This window comes from Lagopus muta, chromosome 5, assembly GCF_023343835.1.
Source record: "Lagopus muta isolate bLagMut1 chromosome 5, bLagMut1 primary, whole genome shotgun sequence".
Lineage (NCBI taxonomy): Eukaryota > Metazoa > Chordata > Aves > Galliformes > Phasianidae > Lagopus > Lagopus muta.
In genome coordinates this window covers 40,540,458-40,565,548 of record NC_064437.1, presented here as the reverse complement: position 1 = coordinate 40,565,548, position 25,091 = coordinate 40,540,458, and the positions used below count along the sequence as shown (strand labels likewise).

Here is a 25,091-nt window from a genome sequence, read left to right as displayed (position 1 = left end):
CAGAGTGTAAGTAAATGAGTAATTAGGATGTTTCAGTTTCCTTTGTCCTTATTTTAATAGTGGTCAATGTATTAGTCGCACAGGAACATAGGAAGAGACTTTTAGGGATTAAAAAGACATAATTGAGGGATCTCTGTTTTTGAGATTAGATCTATAGTTTTTTCAATACAAGGTAAAGAGCTTGTGAGAAACAGTAAGAAACTGTAAGAAAGAATTAAAGATTGTTTCCCTAAAAAGTTTGTTTGATTAACAAAGATTTTTAAAATCTAGTTTTCACATGGATGTAAAACGTTTCCTGTAATAACTACTGTAAATTTCATTAATGTGTTCAGAAAGGAAAGCCTAATAAAGGAGTAGGTGTCTCGCAACCCTTTCATCTCTTCTTAGCAAATAGTGGTCAGTCTTGCATTTGAATGCTAATGCTGTAGCCATGATAGCCTATTGTCATGAATAAGACAAGAATTTTAGGGACATGTGATCTCTATAGTGGGTAGGTCAAATAAAACATACTACCTTTCCTTGCAAGTCTTTTTTCATGATTGCCTTTACAAGGCTTGTTCTAGTTCTAAATTTGATACAATTTTTCAGGTAGGTAAAATGCTGGCCATCAAATTCCAGCTATCTATTGTGGACTGTCTTGATTATACTACTTTTTATTAATTTATAGCCGCCTTGCAGGTCAGTTCATAGCTCTTGTATACTGTCCCTTTTTCCTTTTTTTGCATCCAATTTGTTCCACTCACCATTGTGCCAAGAGATAGTTTGGCTGTAGCCCCAAGGATCACATTGAAGTTCTGTATTGTGTTGCTGTCATAGCACCAATTCTAGAAAGCTAGCTAGGAACAAAAACAAGGGCTGCACATTATCTGACAGTTGACCCCATGTACGTGAAATCTAAAACTGTAACTACTTCATTCAGTGTGCAGTGAAATGAGTTCCTGTGCATCTTCTTAAGGAAACCCGATTTGACTGATATCTACAGTAGCTTTAAACCTGATTTCATTGACATAGTTGTGTTTTATACGTAATAAGTTCTAAAAAAATTTTTTTACAGCTCCTATTCTTACTGCTTAGTGCTTCTTGCCTTTTATTGACAGTGGATCTTTGCACACTGGATAGACCATTTCTTGCTTGCATTCATCTATTCTTTTCTCCATCATTCACTGTGTTCAGGTTATGACTCTCAGAAATGAAATTAAAATACAATTGAGCGCTTAGTTTGATGAAAGGATTAGCTGCTGTCATCATGTTACGCAGAAGAATACAAAGTAAAAAGGCAAACAAATCTGTATTCAATAGAGACCTGTGATTAAGCTTACTACCCACTGGATGTCACTATTGTTCCACAGAAATTCATCTAGGAGAATATTTATCTAGAGTTGAGCGGCTGATGGAAAAGACCTTTCCTTTGCAGTAAATTGAGAGTTTTTAATTGTGTTTGCAGAAATATTGTAAACTTATGTTCATTTTTGCAATTGAACGTTATATTGAGGTTTGCTAGTTCATATAAAATTTAAAAAACTAAACAGTAATCCATGAAGACTGTGTAAATGCAGATAGTGAGTAATTAAAGCCTACCAGCCAGCAGAGATGCTTGCATTCATTATATTCAAGCCACTTGGTCTCATTATTATTCTTCTACTCTACAATTGCTGGAGGTAATCTCAGCACAGTGAATGAACATTACCAGTCTGCTTGAATTTGCTTAGTACATTAGTTATTTTCTTTTCAAAAAATGTGCATTCTGTACTATCTAGTATTCTAAAACATAGTCAAGTATTTTAAGAGGTAGTGAATAGCATCTCAGTCTTTTAATTGGAAAGCTAATTAGTCCACTGGCTAAGAGGATGCCTTTGCAGAAAGTGACTGGATTTGTCTTCCCAGAACTCAGTTGGTGTGTGATCTCAAGCAAATTACCTCAAATCTGTTATCTCTTTTTCCATCTTCCCAACATGCCATGTATAAACTTTCTATGTGAGAGATTGTTGCAAGGTCTTTGTAGAATGGCTGGCAGAGGATGTGCTGACAACTTTCCAGCTTGCTGGGGTGCTGCTATAAGGTGAAACAGCCTTGTTTGGTGATCCCACCTGACATTTCTATTTTCATTGTTTAAATAACTGTTGACTGTTGCTAAACCAATGAAAATGAAAACTGTCATTAAGGGGTTCTGCATTTTTTTTCTATATTGAAATGCCTTTTTCTTCAAATGGTACTTCCAAAACACTAGGTAACACTAGTTGAGACTCAGGGAAAGGAATAGGTTGATTTAAAACACGCAAACAAACAATAACACCTATAAATGCAATCTTACTCTTCTCAACTTGGAATATACAGACAGCATCAAAGCCATTAAAGGACAGGCAAGTTATAAAAGGCATTTTGTCACATCTCCTGCATCTCCTTCCTCAATTTGGTACCTGAAATACTTGAAGGAGGAGTAGGGCTTTAAAAGCCATCATAGATATTACACACCCTCTGAAGATCTCTCAGCATCAACCCAGGAAGACTTTAAGAATTCTGTGAGTGACTGGCATCAAAAATTCCGAAAGCCAAGACAAAGTAGGACAAGAACTCTATACATCCAGATGAAAGGGGAACAGACATATTTCTTCTCTGAAATCTCTGAAGCTTTATCATTTTGTTTGTATTTATATATTCACTTGTATTGTTAGAAGGGCAACCTCTCACAGAAACTGAAGGTTGTTCAGTTAAGTTGACGTTATTTCCCACAAGGTGATTAAAATTTGTGACTCTGGTGGCCTAGTCTCCCAAAACAAGTCAATTCTATAGTGTTTAATTCTACAGTAGTGGGATTAAGGTTAGTTTATTTCATGTTGTCTTTGTGCAGTTTAAAGCATGGGTTTTGTATGTTTTGACATGTTACAAAGCTGGTTAAAAAGTGTTTTCTAAGCCATAGACACTAGAGTGGCATTAAATGACTCAATTCTCAGGCCTCAGGCTGTGCAAGAAGGTTCAATTAGTTATACTGGGCATTTTATTTTGTGTAATAAGACAGCAGCAATAGCAGCAATTACACGTTCATCTGTGTTTGGGGCATAGTTGGCAATACATGAAGTCTGCCTGTTGTTTCTCAGGCAACAAATAATACAGTTGATCTGAGCGTGTCTACTTGAATATAAATGTGCTGAATTTTTGTTATTTTTGTCATCTATGATTAATGACATACTGGCCTTAGCTGCTTTTTCAGTCCCATAGTGAAATATTTTTCAAAGGGAGTTGGTGATAACTTTACAGGAATTGCTTTCTGTAGGGGAATATGGGATTGATTTTTTTTTTTTCTTTTCTGAGTGTTGAGGTACAATAAGGCATTAAAAAGACGTTGTAAGTCAAACTCAGCTATTCACAACTCATTCACAATCACAATATGTTAAGAAATTTTAGAATATGTATTGAGTATTATTAAATAACATAAATTCTAAATTAATAATATGAAATTATTTCTTTAATGTAGTCATCTCTTCCTGAAGTCAAGGATATCAGAACTTTCCTGTGTGTGTGTGTGTGTGTGTACATAATTTCTTGTATGAACATATGTATGTTTGGGGCCAAATCCTTTTTGTTTTGGTAGTACATAGTATTAGTCACCATTACAGGCACTAAAGACTATAGAAGTACAGCCATAGTTCTTATCAATAAGTTTAAGGCAAATTTATAATCCTTCAGCACAGAGGTTACCAAGACTTGGTGGTGGAAAACTGAATCCCGTAATAGCTAAGTTAATTCAATTTATATTGACTTTCAATAGCAACTTTAAAGCTACAATTCAGCTTAAAAATTACAGTCTGCTCAGTGCTGCTAAAACATCTCCAGCACTTCCATTATTAAATGTTTAATCATTTAAATGTTCAGAATTCTTTCTATATTTAATAAAATAAGATCTCAGTGTTGCAGGGTTCAGTATAGTCTCAAGCTTCCATTCTTACTCACCACAGTCCTTGAAAATGAGACTGGTTTCATTACATGCTATAACAACAACAGTACCACCACAAAAGCCGAATACCCTTCAAGTATATTAGTTTCTTTAAAGAAATGATTCATAGGTTTGTTTTCGTTGTATCTAGCATGTTTCAAGGTGATTGGCTGTGATGATTATTTTTCTAGTAAAAATTCAATAGAACATCCTGCTAAGGCTTTGCTTCCTCTAATCTGCTGCAGTGAAACTGCTTTGAAGAAACATTCTCTTCCAAGTGATTGAAGATGTGCAGTTTACTAAGCCAAATCAAGTTACAAAATAATTACACAACTAACTCTACTTCTATATGGGTGCTGCTGTATTATTTAAAGAATGAAAGAAAACATCTGTGTTCAGAAGACCATCAAAATACATAGAATATATGATTGTTTTTCCAAATACGAAGGATGTTACGTTCTAAGCAACTGGAAGAAAAAAAAAAAAGCTTTTATAGAGAGAGGAAAGGGAGGAGCCAGCTTACAAATCTGTATTTTGTCCAAAACAACTGATGAATGAATTCACATTAAAATTGAGTATCTGAATTCTTGTAATGTCATCAGGGTTTTGGTAAGAGGGAAAAATAATTTGTCACTGGCTTCTTTAAGGATTTTTGGATGCAGTGTACTTAGATGACTGACAAATTTTCTCTGAAAGCTCTTTTGCAGTTGCTGTTTTTCTAAAATGTACACTGTTTGGCTTTGATTGCAGCGAAGCTTTATTTAGTTATTAGAGAGACAGTGTACAGAACACATCACAACAACTACCAAGACCAGCAAATAGAGAGGAATAGAAGAAAATGGAAGATTTAATTGTTTCTTCAGCTACATTAACGTCTTTGACAGTCTTGAAAAGAGAATTTCTAATGAGCACTTGTACAAATGTGTGCAGGAAGTGGTGTTGCTTTTGCTACTGCACATTTCATTTCCTCTAATTGCATCAATAAGGAATTTCTGCTCCTCACTTAATGAATGCCTTTTGACTACTTTCTGAAAGGCAACTGGGTGTAAGGGATAAACACTGGCACCTTTTGTGTGAAGTCACATAAACAGGTTTCAATTACTATTATAATGCAGTAGAATAAGCCCCATTCTACAGTTTTTATTTTAAAATTTATATTTAGCCTACTCTGCTTTTGGTTTGATGACTCAAGCCTGAGACTGAATTTTTTTTTAATTATTATTATGTCATGTGTTAGGCAGAAATCAGGCAGTTTTTCAGAGCTACTCCTGCACCATCTCTTGACTCAGAAAAATCAGAATTCCTATGATGCTACAGTACCTTATCTCAAAAAGCAAGTTTCAGAGCATGGACTGGGAAGGAAGCTGGGTTTGATTTATTTTTCATCATTGTTGTGATCTTTCTCCCTAAACAGAAGCACACTCACTGCAGGTGCAGTGGATTAGTTATGAAAGAAGTTTTCTATTTAAAAACAAGCAAGACTTTAATGAAATCAGAAGAGGATTTGTACAATAGGTATTGTATTAAACCAAGCTCAGACTTCACATTGATTGCGGTATTTAAATTTCAATGACTTGATTATGTATGAGAATAAAATGACCAGTATTACGAATGTACAAAATAAGTGACATGGAAGAGCTGTGCCAGAGAAGTGAGAAAAACGTTCCCTTTATAGTCCCTAGAGTTCAATAAAGCACCACTATTTCCCAGCTTTTAAAAGCTCTTTTATCACAATGGTTCATACCTCGCATTCCCTGGAGCCTGATTTGTTATACGTGCAGGGTCCTGCTCCATTCAGCAGCATCTCACTGGTCTCAGTGTTGGTAGGTTTGTAATCTACATAAAATTCCTGTGTGCTTGGAGTCATTTGCTTCAGTGACTGTCTTTTCTTTTTCCTGTGCCTCCGCATGAGAGAGCGCTGCTGCAGCTGCTTCATACTGGCTGGGTAACGCTTCCATGACACATAGATTACCAGCAGGATCACAAGCACAGACAAGAAAAGGGCCACGCTCCCTGCTATGATTTTATGAAAGGAGATGTGTTCTGTGTCATGCTCGGGTTCAGAGCTCGATTCAGTGGCTCCAATAGTTGGGGGTAGAGGGGGCTTGCTGTCGTGTTTAGGCCTGGTGAGTTTTGGTTTAAACGTTGGCTTTGGGAGAGCTCGTGCTAATTCAAACCTTTCCGTGGTACTTTTGCCACAGATGCTGTAGTTTTTCACTGCATCGACAACATTCACCCCCTGCAGCTCTTTTGGGCTGGCACAAATTATTGTGTTTTCCCTCAGCCCTCTAAAACTTTTAAGCCAGTTTACCAGAGAGCAAATGTTTCTGCTGCATTCCCATATATTCCCAGCAAGGCTGATGTCATTGAGGGATATCCAGGAGTCCAAAATTTCTTGACCAATAAATGTGAGCTTGTTTGAATCCAGGTTGAGGCGCTGTAAATTGGGCACACACTGAAAAACACTAGGTCCACTGAAAGCTTCTATTTCATTGCCAGATAAATCAAGCCTTTGTAATGAGCTCCAGGTCCAGGACATAGTTTGTCCTATCACACTGATTTTATTCCACTGTAAATAAAGGTTTTGAAGGCTGACTAGCCTTGGAAAAAGTGCCAGGTTGAGCTTAGAAAATTGATTGTGCTCCAGATGAAGCTCTTTCAGTCTGATCATGCCTGCAAAGACATTTCTTGCTAAACTTCGGATGCGATTATAACCCAGGTCCAACAGTTCAAGGTTTCTGCAATCTTGAAATATTCGAACAGGGATGGTTCTTAGGGAATTGGACCGCAAGTGTAAACTCAGCAGCTTCCTTAAGCCCCTGAACTGTTCAGATCCCAGAGACTGCAGTTGATTGTATGACAGATCCAAATTCCGGAGATTTGTCACAGGTCTGAAGGTATTATTAAGAAAATAGGAGATTCTGTTGGAACTCAAGATCAACTCTTTTAGTCTGCGTATTCCATTGAAAGCATTTTCGTCAATATTGCTGATGTGGTTATGGTCTAAATAGAGCCAGGTGAGTTGATTAAGACCTTTAAATTGATTGTATTTTAGTTTTTGGAGGCTGTTATAGCGAAGGGACAAACCTAAACAACCAGCAGATATACTTGAGGGAATCTCCTGCAATTTCTGAGATTCACAATATACCATTTTGCCTTCACACCTACAGCCCTTAGGGCATCCTCGTTCAGCAGAAGAAAGCATTGTCAGTAATACAGTAGGGGCTATTACCAGAGCTACAGCTGATCCGCTCAGTAGCCTAATTACATTGAAACCTGGAAATAAAAACAACTTAGAAAAGTTATCCCCCCACACATCAGTCATTTCTTTCAATCATGCTAAAATCTTTATTTCAACAATCACTTAAAAATCCCTAGCTTGTCTCAACTACTTTTCACATTGTTTTCTTTACTCAGATTTTTTAAAAGAATGCCTTTATAAATACTGAAAAAAAACAGTTGGGTAAAAGGTGTAACCCCTAAGCAATTTAACTGTAATCACAAATCACATAAAGGTAAGGCTATGGAGCAATTAAAGCAGAGGCTATGCAGTGTCTATGAATTGTATATTAAAAAAATAACATGAAAAACATACCCATCCTTTGTGTTGTTCAAAGGTCGTCCTTAGGTCTTTTGTTTTTTGCTTAGTGTGCCACAAGCATGGCAGCCCCTGTCAGCTGCACTGTAGTGAGTCAGGGCTCGCTGACACCCAGGAAGAAAAATTGGACCCCTTGGGAGATGGACCGATTTTGGAACATTATTCTTTGCCAGCCATGCAGAACACTCCAAGAATAAATCAATCCCAACACAGCATTCGCAGAAAAATGCCAAATTCTTCCTAGGTGATAGGATCTTCATGGATGTTACGTTTTTGCATCTTTATAGTTAGGAACCTGGCTTTTAAAATTTCTCTTTATAAGAAAGCATTTTAGATTCTTCCGAGCACCATTTAGCTATCTGAATTCACACATCTGTATTCCATAGCACAGCAGTTCCCTTACTTAGTACCCGATCCGGCTAGGAAGCTGCTTTGTAGCATAGAAGGTAGAATAAGCCCGTGCAACGAACAAGCTCTGCTCACTTCTGCGTACTGTCATTCTGAAAGCTCCGTCCGACTGTTGCTTTGGTTTCAGTGAATGCAGTCTTATGTAAAGCTGCCCCCAGTGGTGAAGAATATTATGGGCATGTGCAGAAATGTCTTCCTTTTATCTTGCAAATGAGTAAGCTCTGCTGGGAAAAGAGTGATTGTTCTGAGTGACTAATAGGAGCAGACTGGTCAGCTTCAATGTAAATTAGTGAGGTATGCTGAAATATCCAAATCCTCTTAGCCTCTTTTACTGTTTCTGAAAGCTGTTTTGCATCCTTGAACTTAATAGCTCTGTATGCAGGGCTGAGACTTTTGTCTGGAAGGATAACATGACATTTGTAGGGCATAGATATAAATTTCCAGTCCTAAGGGTTGGGTTTTTTTCCCCTCATTGCATGAGACATGCTTACAAGACTTTTTTTTGCAATAACTCACGATTTTTTTTTCATTGAAGTATCAGCCCGTCACTGTGTCTCTTATCAAGCATTTCAGTGGGGACACTATGCAACATGAAAAATGTTTCAGAGCTTCAGACTTTTTACTTTTTTCTCATCTGTTAAAAAGTATAATGCCAGGAGGTTAGAAGAGAGTATTGTGCTCATTTATTTCCCAACTTGTTGTCACTTCCACAGCACAAACACTTCAAACACACGCTTCCATGATCCTTGCAACATGGGGACTAAGCAGCTTGAAATGTTACCTCGATCAGGTGAATTGTTTTTACTGTAGGTTATGTCCTGGGTAGAATTTTATGTGAAGGTAAAGTATGCAGAACTCTTTTAGGTGTGTGACTCTGGACTGTTATAAAGAGCCTTTTTCTCTTTTAATTTAAAAGGAGGTGAAACCTAAATTTTTCCATGTTTTAAAATGCTAGCGTTGGCTAGTACTCGCTCTGTGAATGACTTAAGGCTTAAAGCAATTGCACTAGAGCATTAATGCACCTACCTGTAGTGCCTTAATTAGGAGCATGGTTGCCCCTCGCTAATAACAACTGGTGAACATTTTTCACGTCATCACTCAAAACTACTTATCTGCATCAAGACCCACCATAAGAAAGCTCTCCAGTGTGGCTCAGTTTTGTGGAGATGTAAAGGGTTAATTCTAAATTTGTCATGATCTCCCATTCTCAACACAGCACATCTTTACCTGTTGAATCTGATCTGTTGGGTTGGGAGGCCAGTGAAAAAATGCAGGATGTGCTGAGCACTGTGATAGTCTGGGGAGCTGTTTGGCTGGCAGGAGTGTCATGTGCCTGTCCTGATGTGCTTATTATAGGTTTTCCATCACTGCCTTGAGGTCTGTGTGTACTTGATGGAGCAGGACTGGCATCTTTGGAAGACAATTCAGAACTTCAGTAAGTCAGTTTGTCTCCCGGAACTGCCACTCTCTGCTGACAGAAGAGGATGCCCGTGACAAGTGAGCTCTTTATTTAAATGGCTCAGGTTCCTTAAACTCAGATGGGTTGAAATTAAGTCTGAATTTTCATCTTAATAAGAGTTGGTACAACTTTACTAGCTCAGTCTGATCCTTCTTCTCAGATTTTGATAGTTCTCTGGCTTTTCCTCGTTTGTTTTCTTTCTGTATCTTCATTATGGAATTAACAAGTAATTTCTCTGCCACCATGAGTCAGCAGAGCTTCAGTAGCTTTTCCAGGGTTTAATAATTGCCAATACAGTGGACAAATGTGAGGGAGCAGCCACTCTTTTACCATGAGTTATTTTCATTTTTCTGAAAGGGGTGAGACATCAAGAGATGAACAGAGAGAGCATCAAATCTGTATTAATGGATTGCCAAATTCAATTTTCTTTACTGAGATCCTTTCTGAATTACACAAGCAGGAAAAGTGCCAGTGTCTGATAAACAGTTTTTTAAAATTACATTTCTGTATCTTCATACAGTTGAATGGTTTCTTTTAAAATCGCTGAAATAAAGCTGCTCCCAGTATGAACCATTTCAAGCAGAATTTCAGCACAGTCTTATAGCCATATTATAAACTATGAAAAATAGGGAATTAAGTTAAAGCTGCATTTTAGATAAGAAGATACCTTTTGTAAGGGATTTAACCTTTGCCTTCTATCAAATAGAGTTTATATGTCTTTGCAACCCCACTGCATTGCCTTCTAACTCATGCCATGAGGAAAACAGAACTCGAGGCCAAACTGGTTAATGTTTCTATGGATAAGCTAGTTTTAATATCACAGCTCCCAGGTGCCTAAAAATTTTGAGTTTGTTAAAGGATTAATGTGAATTTAACTTAGACTATGTGCAAGGTTGTGTCCGTTAGCTGCTGTAGTCACAGAAGTTTTAAGTTCAGTGCTTTGTGCCAGTGTTAGACAGAACTGCCTGCTCAGTACTGTGTGTGAGCGTTGATTGGTGCTGAGAATCAATGTTATTCCTTCTCTTTTGTCTACAAAAACAGAATTTTTACAATTCTGAAAAGAAAATACTCTCTTGCACAGTCTCTGTTTCAGCCTTAGGTATAAACTGAGATGCCACATACCTTACTGGTTTTGAGTTGTAAGCTTCCATGATAACTCTGATTTGTTTTCCCGGGCTTTCTCTGAGGTTAAAAATGACATACATGTCAGAAAAAAATATTGGCAGATACGTTGTTAAACATGCCTTAATGGTTAAAGAGGTGAAAAGGCAGTGTTGGGCGGAACCTATGATTTTCTTGACGAGTGATCAACAAATTAAATTCAAAGATATTTCAAAATGGTACAGTATCCCAAGGTAAAGATTTTTTTCTTGATACTAATCATTTAGTAGACTATATATCTGGATATTGTCCTGTATGAATTTGCTCACTGCCAGCCTCTGGAGTAATTTGCTTTAATTTAATTTCATGTTTGGTTTTGGTTTTGCTTATTTAGTTAAATTTGACTATATTTTCTTTTTACGTTCATTCTGGCTGTGGCCTTTGTGCCCTGCCACAACACGCCTCTGAAAAGCTAATCACTTCCTAACCTGAATTACAGCCAGAATAGCAAAGCTTCAAACAAAAAATCACATTCACTGTGAAAGCTAGTACCTCCACAGAACTGGTGTGGAATCAAATGCCTTACAAAAGAACAGGTGAAAGAGGAATTATTGCTTCCTTATGACCCTGACAAATGCACCTGCAGCGACCACATATGTGTATTTGCTGTGGATATTTGGAAGGGATGGATGACAGAATTGCCAGGCTCCAGGAGGATGAGGATGGAGAGGTACAGGGAAGGAATGTTAACTTCCCAAAGCAAAAGAAAACAGCAGTTAGCAGTGGTTAGTGGGATTCTATGTGAACCAGCAGTCAGAAGCCTTCCCTGTTTAGTCACTTTTTTCCCATTGCGTTCCTCAAGATCTTGCATGCTCCTTAAAATGCAGTTCTTGTGTAATTATTGCTGTAACTGAGTTTTTTTAAGGAACGTTTCTATTTTTGTTACTTCCATTAGAAATTCATTCGAAAAACCAATATCATCCTTTTTAGCCACAATGTGTTATATTCTTAATGCACAGAGTGTAGGCTTCTGGATACAGTGTTTTTCTGTTTGTAGATAGAGCTCCTGTGTCTAGGAGTGTGTAATCACATGTTCCTTTGGGGAACTGCAGATAAAAAGTGCTGCACTGTGTTCTTTTTTGGGTTTATGAAGGGTTTGGGTTTATGTCCTTCCCTGAACTTTATTTCACTATAGAGAAAAGAGGAATCAGCTGGGTTAGCAATTGAAGTTTGTTCTAAAGGGTACTTTGGTGTGCTATCACTGTATCATTAAGAGTGGATAAATCTAATAAAATCTTCGCAATTTTTGAGCCAGTGATTAAATGAACCTGATGTTCTGTGAGGATCAGATTAGGGCTAGAAGAGTATAACTCCCAGGGTAAGTATCAGAGCATGGGAAGACAGAGGGAAACTCAGAAGGATGCAGGATGTGCCAAAGGTGAACATAATGAAAAAGAAGTAAGGGAAAGGGAAGTTCAGGGAACATGAAGTACAGGGAGACTGAGGTAACAAAGTACCCTAAAGAAACAAGGAAGAGAGCTGAGAGAAGGATCAGTCCTGTCCCACATGTTTGTCAGTACTGACCTAAAGGACCATGGTGATAGATAGTAGATTCAGGATGCAGATAAATAAAAACATCTTCTTGTTCTCCAGCTAGAAACAATTAGCTCTGCAAGGTGAAAGGATTGTGTATTACAAACTCTGTGTTGAGATAGGGGAAGAGCTGAAACTCAATTAGAGCTATGCTTCCTTCCTAGGAGTCAGCAACATCTCTATAACATCTGATTGCTTGTAGAAGACATCAGGAACACACCTGTCAGTTTTTGTATGTCAGGAGAATCTCCTCAGCACCACAGTTTGCAGGGCAACGCAGGCTATCACTTTCCTCATGCACAGTTCCATTCAACACGCTGTTGAATAGTAAAGCTTTCCAACTGTATAATTTTGTAGGCATTTTGGATATGCCACAGAGGCTTCTGATCATGTAGGATATGGAGCTGATGGAGCAAGTTCAGAGGAGGGCCACGAAGATGATCAGGGTGCTGGAGCACCTCTCCTATGAAGAGAGATTGAGGGAGACCTCATTGTAGCCTTCCAGTACTGAAAGGAGCTTACAAATAGGAGGGGGACTGACATTTTTACATAATTAGATAGTGATAGAAATAGGGGGAATGGAGAGTCCTCCAAAAGAGGAGAGATTTTGGTTAGGTGTTAGGAAAAGGCATTGTTAATAAGGTACTGGAACATACTGTCCAGGGAAGTCGTAGATTACACATACCTGGCAGCTTTTCCTGGTTTTGTTTTGTTTATTGGTCTAGTCTGAGTGGTCTGTTATCACACAGAGATGGACCTTCCACACTGAGGGCTTCACACCTGTTGTAGAGAGGCACCTGGGGCCATGGAGCTGGCAAGCAGGGTTTTCATTTGCAGCTTCAAGAACTGACTTGCCTCCATTCACTCCTTACTTTTGTTTTCTTGCCTCCAGCATTGCAAGTTTTTTCCTCAACTTGTATCTGTGATACAGACTGTATCTGTGATACAGACTGCCTTGCATTTTGTGTTTTTTTCATCTACTTGCTCACACCTCACATAGATGCTCTGACTGCTGCCTCACGATGCTAAGGAAAGGCTCATGCAGTCTACACAGCCAGAGGTCTGGATGGCTACGTGGTTGCCTCCAAATTCAGTCAGGATTGCAACACCTTTCCTGACGGGCAGATACTCTTGCTCTCATTCAGGTGGATACCATGACTAAGTCTCACTCTTTTCGTGGATATTGTGACTAGTCCCCTCTAATTTATGCCATTCTATGATATAAATTGTATCATAGAATCCAGTGTAAATTATGCTGCATACGAACCTAATACTTTTGTTTGTGGCATCCAGACTTGGATCCTGTCACAGCTCTTGTATCCTTAATGAGGAATCGGACACTGATTTTTTTCCCTGATGATTTTGAAGCTGTTTGAAAGCATGCAGCCAGTCCTTCAGTCCTATCATCTTGAGGCACAAATACATGAGGTTTAGCTTTCATTTTGTTTGCTCTCTGAAATTGGTAGATGGTACTTCTTTTTCAGTGGGTGTAGTATGTCACTCAGGCTTGTCCTCTAGCATGTTGGTGGAAGGAGAGTATGAGTGGAAGAACCAAAAGGTAAATAATCATCAATGAACAAGATGAAATGAATTATATCTTACTCATAATGCTAGCTTCAACCTGCAAAACATGAATGCTACAAGCTCTGATGAATGATAAATGCCTTAGAGATGTGCAAGTGCAAAATAAAAGATGTCCTCAGTGGCCTCTGTTTGCAGTTCTGCCTGTAGTCTTTTGTGAAGATGCCAGGCAGGTTAAAATAAACCCACACTCCTTGCAATTGCTTCCTACTCTATTGGGAACCAATAGGCCATTACCAGAAGACAGTCTACAGTTTTGATGTCACAGAAGCACACACACATTATGTAGCTTAAAGCATTCAGAATGTGTTACATGTCATCATGAAGTAGGTTTGCCTGTGAGATAGAATTCGTTCTCCTAGGGACTTCTACCTTGCTATAACAATTGCTGCATAGATAGTGTATTTGTTTTCTAATGAGCCAAATTAACACAGGAATTTTGTAGTGAAGTTTCATTCATTAGAACTCCAGAAAGGGTTGGGACATGGAGCTGGTGGCATTGTTTAACTGAATTCAAGCAGATTTGCAGCCTTGTCCCAGAAATGTGACATTCCTGGAGCAGCTCAGTGCTGCCCTCTGAAGAGTCAGGGGGGATAAAGTGCACAACATGGCCTTATATGGGGATCTCTAGGCTCTGATGTCACACACTGACATGTATGTCATGTGTGACTTTGCAATGATGGTTGTGGTTGGTAAGAAGTAAGAAGAAGTTTAAGTCTTTGTTTTATTCTCTAGCAAGCCCTAGCCTTTTTTAGTCTTTAGTATTAGTGTGTAGGTAAAAACCTCAAGATTAGCCTTTCCTCTTCATGCCTTTCCCATAACCTCTCCTCAATTCCTACCCCATATATGCTTATTTAGGAAATTGATATCTTTTAGTTGCTCAGCACAGAGTGCATGGAAAGAATGCACTTAGGTATTTTGGAATTTTAGATGTGATCCTTATTACACATTTAGCTAACTTCTCCGTAGTTCTCCAAATGAAGCTGCCTTGGGATCTCATCATATGCTGCAGCTGAGAAATTACTGATGCTATCAGGTCAACATCTGTTGACTGCTCTGGCTCTCTGACTTCTAGAATAAGGCAGCTGGCAGTAACTTTGGTTATACGAAAGCCAAGAAGACAACACCTTCTCAGAAACCTCAAAAAAATCTCATAACTTGCTTCCCAAACCGCATCATAAACCCTAATTTTCCTTAGACCTCTGAATCTCCATTGATGAGAATGAGAGTAGCATTTAATTATTCTGGAAATTGATCAACGTAGCAAATTACTTCCTTCACCTTTTTTTATCTGACAGTATTTATTTTAAAACATTTTCCTACCTATGCATTTTTGGACTTCCAAATCTATCTGGACTTTTATATCTTTTGTCATTTTTATTAATTACTTTGGGTAAGATGTATTCTTATGGCAAAATTTCTTTTGAGGACAAAATAGGCTGATAAGGGCTGTCAACTTCTATTCACTGTAGGAACTTTTTTAGATGTTACAAGAATTTCATTTTGAAAACAATCAAAGCTACTTAACAATACCTTTAATTTTGCATATATAAATGTGAAGGGTAACTAACATATTTCAATTAGTTGAAATGAGAAGAGAAATATATACATAGCCTTTCTTAGGGTCAGTCCTCGATCAGTAAATGAGACAATTATTCTTACTAGGTAGAGCTACTTTCTAGTTCTTAGTTACATTACTGCTCTTCACTGCAAAGAGGTGTACAGGCATAAACAGTTAAGAGTGCAGAATATCTTGATTTCACTTGACCTGCTGAAATCCTCTGAAGTTATTTCCAGTTTCTCTTTTCACTTACATGAAAAACTGGACAAAGAAGCATCCCAGCTTACCTCTATGAGTACTTGCTCTTGGACTCAGTTGTGGTATACTGAGGTTGTGGTTTTCAAATCCAAAGACGACCAGAATGGTGTGTTATTGTACAGCATTAGTAACATTTTGAAGAGAAAACTAAACATGACATTTGAACAGATTTGCAAGAGAAAAACACGAACCAAGTTAAGAAGCATATAATTATGTTCATACACAATGTGACTAGCATAAAAATGATTTATTTCAAATGGTTATAGTTGCTTGCTTAGTCACTTCCTCCTCTGGCTTTGGCCTAATTCTGTTTTCTGCTATTTTCCTCCAAAATATATTTATTCTCTGTCTCATCAAAAGTTGTAGATTTCTGTAATCTTAATAATTCAATCAAGTCTTTTTCAATTAAGCAAGCTACAGCAGATTACAAATATTCCAGCTGTGGTAGCTGGTGCTCCTGAGAAAGATCAAGAATCTTAATTACAATGACAGCTGTGCTTAGTTAACTAGCCTGTAATCTGCTTCAAATTAGTAGTAGAGGTCACTCTTCTGTGTTTAGTAAGGATGAACTAGAACTCTTTGGTTAAAAAAGCAAAGAGGTGAATTGTTTTGACTAGCTATTCCATTCTGTATTTGCCATTCTTATTCTTTTCCCAGGGGTATGTCTGGCAAATGGCTTTACAGAAAACGGATGTGATTTACATGACTTCATGTTCATCTTTTCAGGCTATGTCTACTCAATAAAATTGTATTAAATGAAATCTGATTAAATAAAAAACAAAAAGAAATGAACAAATCTCATCATGTTTATGTGGTTTACAGAAAAAGCAACAGACTCCCACGTAATTGTCCAAAACAAGAAGTCTTGGTTACTATAGCTTTTTTTTTTTTCTGTGACAGTGTACTCCATTATTTCTTAAAATGAACAGCGTCTTTTTATCTAGTGGACAGGATAACAAATAAATTACACGATCAAGTCAAAGGAACTCAAATGCTACGCATGACGTTTTTCTGCTGCATCACAATGTAAAGCAAAAAATATCTGCAGTGTTAATTTCTTCTTGACCAGAGTCTTGAAAGGTGCTGCACACACAGGGAGGAAGAGAGGAAGCTGACATGGATAGGAAAATTAGCTTTTACCCTTTCTCCTCTTTCTTGCAACAGTAGTGAGATAGGCACATTGTACTTTTTGGGTACTGTAGCTTTTGCAATTTGTAAATCCTTCAATCCAGTCTACTATATCTGCTAAGTAGCTAAGAAGCTTAAAAAAAAAACACCTTTATCTTCAACAGCTTAGTTGCATATGGGAAAGTTTAGAAAGCAAGAAGTGCTGACAGTCAGTAACTAAGTAGAAGTTCCAATCAGTCTACATAGTGGAGACACTGACACTGAGTGAGTCACTAATTCTGTTTCTGCATCCCAGGTGACCCTAAATGGCAAAAGGAATTAGGACAAAATACAAAGGGCATGTAAACATGAGCTAAGTTTCAAAATCGAGTATACTGTCTTGAGGCATAAAGGATATAGGAATATCTCCATCTATTTCTTACAGGGTACATCTTTTGTCACAAGTAGATGTCAGACAAATCTCTTCTATGTGTATTACAAAAATCCCAGTTTACTGGTTTGATCCTGAAGCATATGTTTGTCATCATTTGTCATTTGGCCAAACTGAAGTCCAGATTGTAAACAGATGTTCATGTATAATGATGTATAATTAACACAGCAAAAACTACTAGTGAGTTTTTTGAGCTTGTCTTGAACCCTTTCCTATGTCCCTTTCTAAGACTGCGAGCTCAGACAGTAATGTACTTATTTTTTCCCTCAATATATGACTAAAAGAGACTCTAATCTTAATTTACTAGTATAAACATTACCAGTCTGATACACAGAACAGTCGTGAATGGAATGATGACAATATATTTTGTCTGAAATTGGTAGGAAAGTTAGAAAAGAAGGACCATTCAGGGGAGGCTAAATATTCCTTTGTTTTTTTACTTTCTTCATCAAAATGCATATTTTCAGCTGTGTAGTTTAGTTTATACTATCTCTATGGGATCCCTTCTGCAGTGAAACTCTTTGGTGCTTTTTGCATGCATAGGTAATTGACATAGGATAGGAAAAAGTAAGATCAGAAGTAATGGATGTTAGGAAAAAAAAGATACCGTAAGGCCATGTTATTGAATAAGAACTGCCTCCTATGAAGATCTTTTCAGTTTCATTTGAAATACCTAGTAGTTGCCACAGTGAGATAGAAAGTTGGAACATATCTGGCATAGCAATTTCAGTGTTCTTCTCTATGTGATTTAAAATCAGGTGGAAATATCCTGTTATAAAAGAGCAATCTATAAATGAATAGAAGTCTTGAAGAAAACCACTGTATCCATGAGTCTCCAAAAAGAAAACTATAAATATCTTGGAATATATTTTCTCCTTATGTAAGAACCATTGTATCTACATAAGATAGTTGCTGATCAAAGGAATAATGTTTTAAAGAAGCTGATAATTCGTATGTTCACGTGAAGACCAGTCTTTAGCATTGTAACCCTTCGTACAGAATGATGCATGAGAGAAACACAAGAGCAAATATGACGGGTTCTACAACAACTGAACTGCTAGAACTGCTTTTGCAAAGCTCTTTGATTTTGCTAAAAACAAAGTCTCATCCAAAGCCAGATTTAGAATAGGTTTCCAGCATTAGTTATTACTCTGGTCATTTGTATTTGTGCATCAATTCCACATGTGCTTGTAAAGATTTTTGTACTATTAGTGAGAACAGTACTTTTGTATTGCCCATTACTGACATTGTAGGAATGAACTTAGTGCTGCTAAACTTCTGACTTGGATCCACTTAAGAAGGTTACTGTAAATTAGAGCAGGGATGCTGAGAAAGAGAAAATTCCTGCTCTTAGTAGCATGTTTTTTCATAGTCAAATGTCTTAAGTGATGACAGTATTAATTATTGTCAATTGAACGTGGCTCATTTGCAGAATTTTAGTGAGAGAAGTTTCTCAATTGGCACATTTCTCTTTTTTTTCCAATATTTAATTCTGTACCTTATCATAAACTAATAATACAACAAGCACCCAAAAGATTAAAGGGATAGTTGCTGATCCTGTAAGTCTCACAAAATTAACCTCTCAAATGATAAGCATATCATTTAATAAATCTGCCACATGACCTTCTTTCTGTTCTATTTTGGCAGCTACTTGAAGTACTCGATGGCTATTATAGATCCTTTTATTTGCTACTTGTAGCAAAAATGTCTGCAAACAATGGAAATCCTGTATGCCCCACTGTGCTTAGAACGTATGTAGGCCACTCCAAAAGTAATGCCACGTTTGTTTCTATGAAAACCAGAATAAAGAGCACAATAACACTATTTATTTGATAGAGCAAATTCTCAGCTACAAAACAGTATTTTTCAGCATAGGCACCACCATCAGCTATGAATTTTCACCAGTGATAAACAAGAGTTGCATACTGCACGCATAAGAATCTGCATGGCCATCTGGAAAATGGCTTGTCTTTCACACTGCTGTCACAACTGCTGAATTTACCACCCACTGCCTCACTGTGCTCACATCCACTGTCTGGTCTTTGTAAGCATTCAGTGATTGCTGATGAATGTCACTGGGTGCAATTTTTTCTGCATGGAAGAGCTCAGTTACACACATTTGCTTAATATGCACTTCATGTCAGATACCATTTTGTCGGAGTGCCATCAGTTACATGGCAATAACATTTAATGGAATATTGGTGGGAAGGTTCAACCTGTGCTGCCATGATACTTTATCTGATGTTGTGAGCTGACGAAAATAAAATAGGAGGCATTACATTTGGAGCAGCCTTCACATTTCAAAAAGTGTGCTTTGCAAGTTCACAGCCTCTGTCACCCTTTGCTAGCGTTTGTCTTCTTTATGCACAGTTTGTGTAGGGCCATGCATTATTTCCTTGTTAGGGGCTGGCTGGGAGAGTTACCTGCATCAGTAGTTATTTTCCACAGTTCAACACAACATCAGTGTGCAGCAGAAAAGGCATCTGCTTTGTTTCAGTCCCCATTATTTCCATTGTTGCTGTTCAAGAAAGTTAGAATATATGTATGAAACAACTTATGAAATCATTAGGGAGCTTCTCATGTTCAAGCACAAAAATGGCATTAAAAACTATGGCGAGTTAGACTCATCATTTTAAGAAATGGTATACTATTTAAACATTTCTGAGAGTGCCAGTCAATAGATGTATCAGTGAGGCTGATAGGGATGTGTATATCAGAACAATTCTATGCTTCAGCACACAATTTTGGAATTTCTTTCAGAGATCATTATTAGGATCTTAATGATGAGTTTCACAATTTAACAATTGCTGGTAGTGTGTTTTGCTGATCGTGTTTCATGTAGAATTAATCACTGCCTTATTTGTATATAATTTGAGCTCTAAAATTAGAATGAAGGTCAGATGTAAATAGTTTAGGTACCGTCACCATTTGGATGGTTTTACTCCTGATATTCAAAACAATTCATCTATGATAATTTATACTAAGATTCCATGTATGCATTTTTCATTTTCATAACTGGCAGACGTTGAGAGTATGTGTCAGACATGCTTGTGTGGGCTTTAGATAATGCTTTTAGAAGATTTGTAAAATCCAAAATTGAAGCAATATGCTAACTTTGGAGTCCAGATAATCTATAGGAATTATTGCTGGTTTTGAAAACAACCTGTTGGTCACAGATCAACACTTTCAGTGACAGGAATATCAGGAGCTCACTCACACACACACACACAAAAAAAAAAAAAAAAAAAAAAGTGCTGCTGCTCCTCCTGAGCTTTGTCATTATTTAATGGAATAGCTTTTGGTATTCATCAGCCAGCCGTACTGTTGTCTTTAACTTCCCCAAGAAAGGGAATTATTTAATGTAAAAAAAAAAAAGCTGGATAAATGTCTCTGTTCAAAGAAGACTACCTGCATAAGATGAGTTTGTGTAAGTGATGCATAGCTGAAATTTGTTTGGCTCTGGTTGCCACAAGAGGTATATACCATTCAGTCTAAATATGAATTTTCATGGCATGAAAAATGTTTTTCTGTTCTAAGTAGCTGCCCCTCATACCAATGCATGTCTTCATTTATGGGAAGGCAACTACACTGTAATATTGCGTCTTCCTTTTGCATCTTGATTAACTTTGAACTGAAGTAGATAACTTATTTGACATTCTAAAAGGGAGCTTTTGTGTCCAGTTACTCATGATTAGTATTCCACAGGGAAAGAGGCTGAGATAATGAGATTTTCACCACCTTGTGAAGAGTCCCTCAGGTAGTGGTTAAAAGTTGTACTTGCAAAGTTCACTTCTGCTAAGTAGCAGCCCTTTCTAGTAACCCCTGCCATGGAAGGGGGATCGGAACTTGTCTTTAAGGTCCCATGCAGCCTAAGCTATTCTTTGGCTTTATGAATATTGGATGTCGTGCTTTACCATTCTCAGCTCCTTCTTAGATCTACAATTAAAGATCAGTTTAAGCCATGCAGATTCATCCACATTACACTGAAGTAGGTAGTTTATGTGAGTCTGTGTGTTTGAATACTATGTGCTCTGGTACCAAATTGTAAAGGGCCAGCCTTTAGGTTCAGCACAACTTGGTAACAGTGGCATTCTGCTCTGATTTGAGGAGTTTCCTATCTCTCTACTGTTCCTTTTAGTCCTTGTAGGAGTCCAAGTTGAATCACTTTCTAATGCATAAAGGACTAAATAGATATCAATTTGACATTTACAGGAATTTTGCTATAGCAAAGGGAGGTGTTTCGTTTTTCTTGAAGACTGTTGCAGGATGATAGTGAGCTGGACACAGAGTATAAGGAAAATGCAATAATCTTGTTATAATTCCTAAGTAATCATTGCTGAAACAATAACAGAGGCTTCTGAAGATGATCTGTCCATGCTCACAGTGTTATTCCACTTGGTTCTAACTCTTTGTAGGCAAACAATTTTGTGCAACTTCCAAATAAATTTCAGTGGTGTTCTTGAGTTGTTCAGAAGCTGAAAGCTCCCATCCACACAGCTGGAAAGGAATTGGAGTTATTACAGACACAAGCACCATAGCTGGAAAAATTAATGTTGAGTGTGTCAAGATAATGTAACATTCATGAAAATTCAGTGCACTTTTCTCTATAGTGCATTTCCAGTGACTCAGACCACTTGTATCACTTGAGCCAAATAAGGGTTGTTACATGAGACAAAGCAAAGCAGTATATTTACTGCTGTATCTAATGGTTTTCTCTCAGTCTGTGGTATAAAATTATTCTTGCTAGTTCAACAGAATACTTAAGAAGAGCTTTAGAGGTGTTCATTAAGCAAATTTCTAATTGTAATGTCTAACTTTTAACCTGTTCACAGAGAAAAAGAACTTAAAATTGCTTAAAGCCTACTCTTAGGTGTTCCTGAAATCTCTTTAGGATCCAGTCCTTATTCAGGAAACACAAATGAAAATGAAAACATGCTTTAAGCAGATGATTATAGTGAATAGATAAGAATGTATCCATTTTATTAATTCAAACCTGGTCTAACCACAAGGAATTCTGCTGTTCTCATATCTTCCACTGAAAACAAATAAATAAAACCAAACAAAATAAAACAACTACCGCAACAGAAAACCCTGACTTTAGGGTTTAGTTAGCTGCTGACCCTGCCTGTTTTCATCGCATGGGATGAAGGTTTCTTTTCAATTTTCCTTGCATAGGACAGTATCTTACTTTGCTGCCCAGCTGGTCACTATTGTATGTCAGCCAACCTTACTCTTACCACCTTTGAACTGGGAATAGCTTCTCTAAGCCTGTAAAATACCTTTAGTTCCTACTCTCTTTGGACAGGCACAGTGCATTTTACTAATTTCAAATGATCAGAATTTCTCTGTGCATGTAATTCTTTCTCAAAATCTGGAAATCTTTCCTAAGGGCATCATACTTAGTAGGTAAATAGAACACTGTGTTTCCAGTCCTTTCTGCCCTTTCCAGTCCTTTTACTTTTAGCCCTGCAAAAGTCTGGGTTTTTCCTTCCTTCTACTTCAGATTGTCTCTGAACTAATGGTAGTTATATAACAGCTGCTCAGTGCTTATTTTAGTGGCTAATGAGGGAGCCACTGAAATTTGAAATTCAGAGTGGTTTTTTTTTTCTGAAATCAGGACTTCCTGCCATCCCAAAGCTGTGTCACTGTGTCTCTGCATTATCTCGTCTCTGAGACTGAGATGCTATCTTACCCAGAAAGTCTCTGGAACAAGTAAATCAACACAAATACAGGTGAAATGATTGGATTATCAACAAGAAACACTTCTCTCAAGAGAATTTCATTTTTTACATTGATTTATGTTTTGTTCCCTATCTTGCTTTTTTATTTTGAGCTTTTCATCTATGGGAGCATGAGCTGTGACTCTACCTGCTTTTGGACTGCTCAGAGGTTTGTGCATTTATATAGGAATTCCTGTCTTTTTCATAGGAGCTGCTGTTCTAGTAAATTGTTTTATGATCTGTGTATTGGAAATGAACAGAGGAAGTTCACATTCTTATCAAAGTTTTTTTTTTCTTTCTTTTCTCTCCAAAAATATTGCTGAAAATTAAGTTTTGTTTAATGATGTGATGATATCCAAGCAAGTGTAAAATTGTTTCAGCTTATTTGGAATATGCTGATAATTTGGAAACGTTTAAATAGATATGAATGGAGGGAAATGAGAACTTTTAAAATAAATCTCGGAATTTGAAAGTGTTTTCATTTTCACCAGGTGATTTAATTTTTGGATTCTCACAATAAGTTTCAAACCTTCAAACATATTCTATGAATGAAAAACATAGACCAATGTTTTCTCTCTAGTCAGTCATTTCAGACTAGGTTAATTAGTATTTTTGTCAAAGGATGATTAATTAAAACAGTTACTGTATTAATTAAATGATATTGAGTGCATTTATCTTAGAGTTTTAATATATAATACTGATTTGACAAGAAGTCTCTAGGCAGAAGCAAGCAAGAAAACTAGTTTTCATAGATAATATTGCAGTCTCTTTTTTAAGTGCGTTGTCTGCGTAGACATCTATTGCAATTTATTATTTATCTCAAGCTTCCAGAAAGTTGAATATATTTGTTTTTACTGGTAATTTTTCAAATTAGATATTCTCTTTATACATATTAAAAATTTACAAGACATTCTTCAAACTGTAGGGATTGGAAAGTAAAATTAGGAATCTCTCTCCTCAAAGTAGGCTCACAACTCTAGTTGTGTTTGGACATATGTCTGGATTGATATCCCTTCTGACATCAGAGGCAGTCAAATGTTATAGTACTGCTGATAGAGTTGCTTAGGAGGAAGGATAAATGTTGGTGCCAGAGATTATTCTCTTTGCTAACACTGGTTTCTTTGATCAGAGCAAGAATCAAATAGTAGTTTGAGTTAAACCTTGTTGGTACTGCTTCAAGCCTCTTTCAGCAGGACTGAGCCCTTTTGTGGTTTCACCTGACAGGTGGCTCAGCACTATGCAGTTGTTCACTCAGCCCACCCCTTCCCTGTGAGATGGGGGAGAGATCAGGAAAAAACTTGCGGATTGAGATAAAGCTATTTACTAATATAGAGAAAAGGATAATAGTTATAACTATATACATACATATATATAAAGATATATTGCAAGTGACCTGACTTGAAAAGGACCTCAAAGATCATAGAATCATAGAATGGCTTGGGATGGAAGGGACATCAAGGATCATTTAGTTTCAACCCCCCTGTTGTGGGCAGGGTCACCAACCACCAGACCAGGCTGCCCAGAGCCACATCCAGCCTTGTCTTGAATGCCTCCAGGGATGGGGCATCCACAGCCTGTCTGGGCTACCTCTTCCAGTGTGTCATCACCCTCTGAGTGAAAAACCTCCTCCTAATATCTAACCTAAACCTCCCGTATCATATTTAAAACCATTTGCTCTTGTCCTATCACTATCAACTCATGTAAATAGTTGTTCCCCTCCTGTTTATATGCTCTCTTCTTGTACTGAAAGGATGATGTACAGGCTGTTGCTTGTACATTGCCACTGACCGATGCCCATCTAGTCCCTCTGAGCAGTGGAAGAGAGAGATGAACTCCCACCCTCTTCAGAACTTCTTCCGCTCGATGTCCCATGGTATGGAATATCTCTTTTATCTTAAGATATCTCTCTCTAAGTTTAAGTCAGCTGTTCTATTTCTGTTCCCTCCCAGCAACTTGGCTGAGAATGGCCTTGGCTCTGTATAGTACTGCCTAGCAGCAACTATAAACATTGGTATGTTATCAGCATTGTTTTTCTCCTAGAATCAAAACATAACATCTTACCAGACACTCTGAGTAAAACAAATGCTAAATAAGAGTTTCACTGTTTATGGAGATTTCATATACGGAAGTAGTTGGGGTTAGAATCACAGAAGAATAAAAATGTCTGTGGGCCTGTTGATGTGAAAAGTACTGGCAGAGTGAGGATTGGGCGAGTGGATTTGTTTTTTGAAAAAAAAACTAAATGTTTTCCAAGGTCCCTTCTAAAGAAAAGTTTGTCTTACCTATGCTAGTATTGACTTATCTTCACATTAAATTTGAGTGT

The 25,091-nt window shown here is 37.5% G+C and overlaps 2 protein-coding genes across 9 annotated transcripts in view; one reads left to right on the top strand and one right to left on the bottom strand.

Annotated features, from left to right (window-relative positions):
• LRRTM3 (leucine rich repeat transmembrane neuronal 3) overlaps window positions 1-8,128 on the bottom strand; it is an 81,972-nt gene extending 73,844 nt beyond the window's left edge. The window contains exons 1-2 of one of the 2 annotated variants that reach the window (XM_048946516.1): window positions 7,527-8,125; window positions 5,676-7,207 (exon numbers count right to left, since the gene is read on the bottom strand). In XM_048946516.1, coding sequence (XP_048802473.1) covers window positions 5,676-7,207; window positions 7,527-7,530 — 1,536 coding nt within the window. In that variant the 5' untranslated portion in view covers window positions 7,531-8,125. Of the gene's footprint in view, window positions 1-5,675 lie in introns of both variants that reach the window. The other variant, XM_048946515.1, reaches the window with a different exon arrangement.
• The window catches only part of CTNNA3 (catenin alpha 3), a 416,441-nt gene that overhangs the window by 183,403 nt on the left and 207,947 nt on the right, over window positions 1-25,091 (top strand). Inside the window, exon 8 of one of the 7 annotated variants that reach the window (XM_048946512.1) lies at window positions 9,294-9,434. The exons of 5 other annotated variants lie outside the window; for them this stretch is intronic. In XM_048946512.1, the coding sequence (XP_048802469.1) occupies window positions 9,294-9,431 (138 nt within the window). In that variant the 3' untranslated portion in view covers window positions 9,432-9,434. Of the gene's footprint in view, window positions 1-9,293; window positions 9,435-25,091 lie in introns of those variants that run through there. One more of the 7 variants, XM_048946510.1, reaches the window with a different exon arrangement.